General features: G+C 33.0%; 1 protein-coding gene across 1 annotated transcript; it reads right to left on the reverse strand.

Moving 5' to 3' along the window:
• Positions 1 to 4,526: 4,526 nt before the first annotated feature.
• Positions 4,527 to 5,971, reverse strand: LOC106766081 (probable pectate lyase 16). The gene is made up of 4 exons (XM_014650840.1): positions 5,573 to 5,971; positions 5,109 to 5,464; positions 4,880 to 5,015; positions 4,527 to 4,760 (listed from the first exon to the last, which is right to left on the reverse strand). Exons 1-4 carry the CDS (start codon positions 5,912 to 5,914, stop codon positions 4,527 to 4,529), a joined length of 1,068 nt encoding a protein of 355 aa, XP_014506326.1. The 5' UTR covers positions 5,915 to 5,971.
• Positions 5,972 to 7,477: the final 1,506 nt, after the last annotated feature.

Raw genomic sequence — 7,477 nt, forward strand, 5'->3', positions numbered from 1 at the left:
TCACACAATTAAAAGTTCACAGCCAGATTAAGGACTTTATTCCTCCTACAACTCATACTACTTTAATTGCCCAGTAAAACTATTTTATCATTTATCTCTAATCCTCTTTTATTGAAAGCAGTACAGAGCATACCAGCAAACATTTATGACCAGAGTTATATAGCTTGCATCATCTATCACCTATACAGAACTAGTAATTATTGTCCTTCAGAACAACAATACAACATATTTCCACAAATTGTGAATTTATTAGGCAGAGGATTTAAATAGAAAATATTACAACTAGCTTTGAAAAATCAAATGAACAATTGACTGATGTATTCAGTAAGTCACTAAGAGGTCCTCAATATAAATTGTGAATTTATTAGGCAGAGGATCTAAATAGAAAATATTACAACTACCTTTGAAAAATCAAATGAACAATTGACTGATGTATTTAGTAAGTCATTAAGAGGTCCTCAATATAAAATGTGACTTCTTGACTTCTATCCTTGTANCTTTGAAAAATCAAATGAACAATTGACTGATGTATTTAGTAAGTCATTAAGAGGTCCTCAATATAAAATGTGACTTCTTGACTTCTATCCTTGTACACAGATAAGGCTTTGTAAATATGACTTCTATCCTCTAGCTTGAGAGGGAGTGAGAACTATGAAAATAGGGTAATGTGTTTACATCTTGTGTTTCATCACTAAATATAAAATGTACTNCAATGTGTAATTGGCATTGATCCACTTAAATTTTCTCTCCCTTTTACTGAAGCAACAATGACTACTCCATAAAAAGTTTGCTTANTTACCTCTCTCAAATATCAATTCTTAACATATTTAATAAAGTTTAGGACCTCCTAACTTTCTCCTTGAAACTGTCAACATGATTGTTACTATTCAAAATATGCTAATAATATAAAGCTCCAAATGACATTTGTTACTATACATTTTAACATGTAACTTACTTTTTTCTCTTTTATTTTAGGCAACTCAAAAGAGAAGCTCAACGGGTCAATAATCATGTTCTGGTCACAAGATCAGGTTCTTCAATAAGAAAAAGACTTGGTTCCCATAAATATACTTCAGCCTGACTTTTAATTTTAACTGACTAAATTGTCCAAAGATTTAATATACTATCAGTTAGAACACAGAACTTAAATCTAGAAAAGAAAAGGAACACCCAAATACAGTGACTCCAAATGAAAAGCTACCACCAGTAGGTTCTAAATTGCATCGTCCACCATCAATTCATGTTATTAATTTTCATTAAAGTATAGCAAGCAAGGAAATTCACCATAATAAAATACCACCATAAAAACATATGCAAATGCAAAANAATTTGTTGTTGTTCCATATTTACACAAAGAATTTGTCTCACTCGTGCAAAACAGAGTCACCAAACCCAAATATTCACGCAACCCATATGCTAAAATAAAATAGCTATAACTATAACACAATTACAAAATTTAAAAACTCACAAGAGGAGTGTCGTTCTCCCTCAGGGTTTGGCGGAAGCGAGTGACAATGGGTTCCTAAACCCAGTGCACGAACACAGATTCTACACCCAGTACACCAGTGGCACGATCAACACCTGATAAAAACGTGTTTTCATGAAAATAAAGGCAAAGGAGAAATGAAGTCGAGAAGAGAAGAAGGGAGAAGGAACGTGAAACCTGAAAATGGAAGTCCTGAAACGAAGGAGAAACGGGAGTGCACTGAAGGAGCGAGCAAAGACGTACACNTCAAATTGAAGGAGAACNGCCAAAGGCACCTAACGCNCTGATGAAAGGGAAGGGATGGAGCCTTAACGCACTGTGAACGGAGGAGAAGGAGCCCTAAAGTACTGTGAACGGAGGAGAAGGAGCCTAACGTTGATGAAACGAAGGACAGGAGCCCTAGCCACTGATCAATCGGAGGAGAAGCGCGAATCAAACCAAGGAACATCGCGAAGAAGCAACGCCAGTGAAAGCGAGGAGCAGAGCGTGAGAGGAAGCTTGGAGAACGTCAAATTGCAAGCAGAGTAGTAACGGGAACGGGGAGTATTTTAATCACTATAGATAGCGCTTACTATAAAGAGCGTTATGTTATTATGAATATATTTTAAAATATTAATTAAAAAAAATATTANATAGATATAGATAGCGCTTTTCCAAACAAGCGCTATCTATTATCATAGACATAGATTGCGCGCTTTTAAACAAGCGCTATCTATGCTTCCGCATATCAATAGATAGCGCTTATTGTAGAAAGCGCTATCTATTGAGCGCTATCTATTCTCCATTTTGTAGTAGTGGAATGACTCTATGCAATGACCCAGGTTCGTCTTCGGGTTGGAATGCCATGAGAGATCCAAAAAACGTAAGTTTTTCTTAGGAGGAAACTAGCAAAGGGAGAAGGTGCACTACGCTACCCAAAGACACAAGAAAAAACCGCACCAAAACACAATGAAAACACATTTTAATCGGTTCAAATAAACGATAATACATCAAAGGTTACTTTAATCGGATTACAAGCAAGTTTAACCATATCAAAAGAGATTAAACACACCTGTAAATTCAATGGAACGAAGAGAAAAGCCAAGGAAGACGATGAAGTGCGTGAAACTGTTGGTTCACAATAACTGTTTTAACAAGAAATCAGACATTGGTTTCACACGAGCCTGAGGTCTATAATGGAAAAGAAGTCGGTGACCTCACTAATCCGACGCCTTTCTGATTTAAAAATTAATATTCGCGAGGCTTATAGACGTCGACTACTAAGGCCACTGACGTCTATGTACGATTATAGACGTCAGTGTGGAGGCATCCGACGTCTATATGATGGAAAGGAATGACTTTTCACTTGCCTGGCAGACATATAAACGTCAGGTATCTCCTAACCGACGTCTATAGGTCCGACAGGTAGGTGAATAACCATTAATGTTCGCCATATAGACTTCAGTTTGGCGAAATCTGACGTCTACAAGGCAGAAAAGAGTGACTATTCACCAACCTGGAAGACATATAGACGTCAGGGCTGTCCTAACTGACGTCTATATGTCTGACGGGTAGGTGAATAACCATTAATTTCCGCCATGTAGACGTCGGGGCCCCTCCTAACTGACGTCCATATGTCTGAAAGAAATGACTTTTCACTCACCTGTCAGACATATAGACGTCAGTTGGGATAAGCCTGACGTCTAAAATACTATAGACGTCGGGGCACCTCATAACTGACGTCGATATGACCAACTTATTTATGAAAATGCCACCGATCATCAATATACGTCGAGCTTACCCCTAACCGATGTCTAAGGGTGACGTTAATCAGCGTTTTTGCACTATTGAGACTCACCCATCATAAATAGACTTTGTAGAGTGTGCACCAATTTAGCTTATAACATTAGCATAAAAGTTTTCTAAAAGATATAAATGAATGGAGCATAGTCCATATGAGCTGTAACACTCGAAGTATAATGAACATAATAATTTCATGCAATTCTTACATGAAATTTGTCCTATGATAAAAATATAGTGTTTGCTAAAATATATTAATAAATAATACGAATAAAAATATTTAGAAGTAAAAATACAATGTTCCTAATATATGAACATATATAATTAATAAATTTCCATGCTTTTTCAATTTATATCGATAGAATTTTCTGTATGAAATGCGATCAAAAAGTAAAATAAAATAATTTAAAAGAACTTTTTCTAAGGAAACAAAAACAATTTTGACAAAAAAACTGGAAACAAGATTATTAAGTTAAATAATTCAAATTTGAATGAATTCATTAAAAAAAAATAAGATTGAATATGGATGATGCGGTTAGAAGTTGTCCTGATTTAATTATGTGTTTGTATTTTTAAAGGAAGTCAGAGTGAATATGTAAATAATTTTTCAAGTCTTATAGAACGATAAAATTCTATGTATATTAAGTTTATGCGTTGCAGCATGCTTAGAGGGAGAACTTTTAGAAACATTGATTAAATAGTTATTCTACTTCATTTTATCACGGTTTCTTAGAACAACGAGTAATTTCTTGGAGAATTAGAGAGAAATGATGTTAGTGTTTGTACCTTTGTAAGCATATATGTTCAAAGTTTCTTATATTTTCAAGACGTAAATCATTATAATGATAAGTTAGTTAATTTGACTTTTATTCGTAAAATTATTATAAGTGGTTTGATGTTTTACCTTTATGTATATTTATATTTTTTTCATAATAAGTGTCTATGTTTTGTGAACTGTAACTTTTATCATGGGTTTGGTATGGTTCAAATGTTGTATTTATTGATCTCCTTTCATTTTTATTTTTATAAATTTTAATGTGACAACAAATGATTGATGAGCTTTGTAGTTTCAACATAGCTAAGATGTCAAAGTTCATAGTAATGTTAGGCATGAACTTATTTTAAAATTGAAAATTTACAACGTTTAGATTCAAAGTAAAAGTACAATTCAATACATGTAAAGAAAAATTATATCCTAATCATTTACATAATCTAAATTTTAGGATAGTTAAACAATTAAAAACATTGCACCTCTTTTACATTAGTTAATTAGTATATTTGGATTTTTATTAAGTCGTAACACGCCCGATGAGCGTGTCAATGATCTTACAAATTTGGCATCAACAACTTCAAAATTTTGTTCCTTGCTATAATTTGGTTTTTGCACACGTTCTCCTTTTGTTATAGTGAATGAAGCTCCATTTTCAAACATATCATTTACTGAATGAAAATCCAATCTATCTCCACTTTTATCATCCTTTTTTATCCATGCCACCTATACATAATAAACAATTAACATAACACTAAAAAAATCTTTATGTAATATATATAGTTAAGAGATTGAATATCGGTTGGATATGAAATTATTGGATTGAAAATTCTAAAATTTATTACCTCCTTATTTCCTATTGTTGGTGCTACAAAGAGATTAGCTTCACTTTTGAGGCTTGGTTCCATGCTTCCACCAATGGCATACTGAAGCCATCCTTGATAAAGATTATTGGCTACATGCGCATATCCATGACGAATCCTGAGAGGTTAATTCATTTGTTAATAAGAGCAAATAATATTGCGTATATTTACTTGTGTATATTTTTAAGTACTTTGTCTAGCAATTATTTACCTTGGCATACGTTGATTACAATTAGGTCCAAAATGGTTGTACAATAATGTAACCTTCATATATTTGTCTCTCACGTATCCATCATCATGTCCAAGAAGCATGACTTTATCTTGGTTTTTGAACCAATTATTGGAGATAGTCACATTAGTGGAACCTCGTGTTACATCTAGCAAACCGTCTTGACAATCATACAATGTATTATGGTCAATCCAAATCTTTGAAGCAGTAACCAATCTTATTGCATCTCCGTCTACATGACCTAAAGGAATCACTTTTCCTTCGGGCCCCATAACGATCCCAGGGGGTTTGGGTTTACAATGATGAACTTGAATGTTATGGATAATTATGTTGGTTGCCTATAATAAAATAAGTAAACTTTCATACAACATGGTAGCACAAGAAAATAATTTTGGAATGTTTGATTGTCATTCAAACAAGTATAATTATTAATAAGTAAATATTACCTTAAAGATCATTAAACATGCATTATTAGCAATGTGGACATTAACACCTCGACCATCGATAGTAGTAAAACTACTAATGAGAAGTGGTTTCTCTAATGTAATGAGCATGTCTTTCTGGAATGTGATCCATACTTTACCTTTAATAATAGAAGTTCCATATCTCAAGGTGTTGGGTTTTGGGTTTATAGGATCATCACTAGAGTCAGTAACTTTATAACGAATAAGGTCATTACCAATGTTATTTATCATCTTACCGGCATAACCCATAGAACATGTGGCTAACTGAGATCGATGTCTCCTCCATTCATGATTTGGCCTCCAACATCGATCAATAACATTCATTTTCAAACCATTTATCTTTGATTGCTTTGCTAAACTAAGACGTGAAATGAAAAAGAAAACCACAAAAGTGAAAAATAAGTGTTGGGGGTTGGGAAAGGCCATAATGAAGAATATATGCTCTTAATAAATGGAAAATGAAGAGAAAATTAATAGAAAGAGAAAGAGAAGAATGGATTTGTAATATTTTTATATAATGATGTGGTGTAAGGAAATTATTGCATATATAGGCAAAAGTTTTATTAGAGTTAGTTTTAGTTGTTTTATCAAACTATGGCCAAGAGAGTATTGCTAGCAAGACAAAAGCTATGAATAGAAATAAGTAAGTAAAGATGTTTATGTAGTTTTAAATCTTAACATCTTACCTAAATTTTTTCATAGCAAAATTAGAAATATTAATATACTTTAATAATATTACTTTCAATGGTTGCAATTTAATTTAAATTTAATAAATTGTAATTTAAATTTAACCTAATCTAAGTTGGTTTAGAATTTTAATATCATAAGAAAGGTTATATTTATCCACTTTATTAAAATGATAACTCATAGATAAATTAAATAATGTTGTGAATACACGTATTGTCATCATATTGCTATGATATGTCATGATAACATTTATTTTTGTCTTTTTTTTTATTTTTATTAATTAGTGTTGTACGTACTAATTAAGATACATGCATAACAGTTAATAATTAAGAGTGGAAGAAAGCTTTATTTGTTTAAGTTGCGAGAGAAATTTAGTGTATGTTGATATCTCTATGGTAGATGAAGATATATATTTGATAGTGAATGATAATGGTTGGGTTTGATTAGACGGATGCAAAGGAATTATCACCGTTATACACATATGTGCAATGTTTTTGGACATTGACTTGAATATAAAGGGTGAAACTAATGTTAATATCATTTGTGTGAGTTGCACAATTGTCCTAGGACATATGTCAAGTGGATCGAGTCACATTTGTGTTGGAAAACAAGTAGGCTTCGTTTTACACAAAGAGGGGGGGGGGTGAATTGGTGATTTTTGAAAATCAAAGTCTTTTTGCAATCTTTAAAACAAAGTTGAAAACTTTACAAGTCTTTCTTGAAACGCAAGTAATGAAAAATGTGTGCAGCGGAAAATCGTAGTTGACTATGCAAATAATACAATCGATTGAATTTTAAAATGCAGGGATAGAGAAATCAAACACTGGTTTTTATACTGGTTCGACCAACAATGCCTACATTCAGTGTCCTTCCAAACCCAGGAAGCAAATGTACTATAATGGTCAAGTTTTTACAACAAGGATTTTATAGAAGACCTCCATGTCAAAAATATAAAACACCTCTCTAACCCTCTAACAAAAATATAAGCATACAATACAGCAAGACTTGCAGCAAGATACCCCTTCTCTTGCAATCTGCAAAACCACTTTGAACAATCCTCAAAGTGAACCAGACTCCACGAGTCTATCCCCTGTAGTCACAACAGGTACACACAACAATCACTATGGATGCTAAACCAGATTCTTGATCAAACCAGAAACACCTCAATGTGCAGAATGTGATCAAGCAATGAGCGCACAA

This window comes from Vigna radiata, chromosome 7, assembly GCF_000741045.1.
Source record: "Vigna radiata var. radiata cultivar VC1973A chromosome 7, Vradiata_ver6, whole genome shotgun sequence".
In the NCBI taxonomy this organism is placed as follows: Eukaryota; Viridiplantae; Streptophyta; class Magnoliopsida; order Fabales; family Fabaceae; genus Vigna; species Vigna radiata.

Bases quoted from the DNA above. Each gene is read 5' to 3' on its own strand.
- LOC106766081 (XM_014650840.1), bottom strand. From the start codon at position 5,914: ATGAATGTTATTGATCGATGTTGGAGGCCAAATCATGAATGGAGGAGA. The intron at 5,016-5,108 runs GTAAATAATTGC...TTAACCTCTCAG, and splicing joins TGTAATCAACGTATGCCAAG to GATTCGTCATGGATATGCGC. The intron at 4,761-4,879 runs GTAATAAATTTT...TATTATGTATAG, and splicing joins CAACAATAGGAAATAAGGAG to GTGGCATGGATAAAAAAGGA.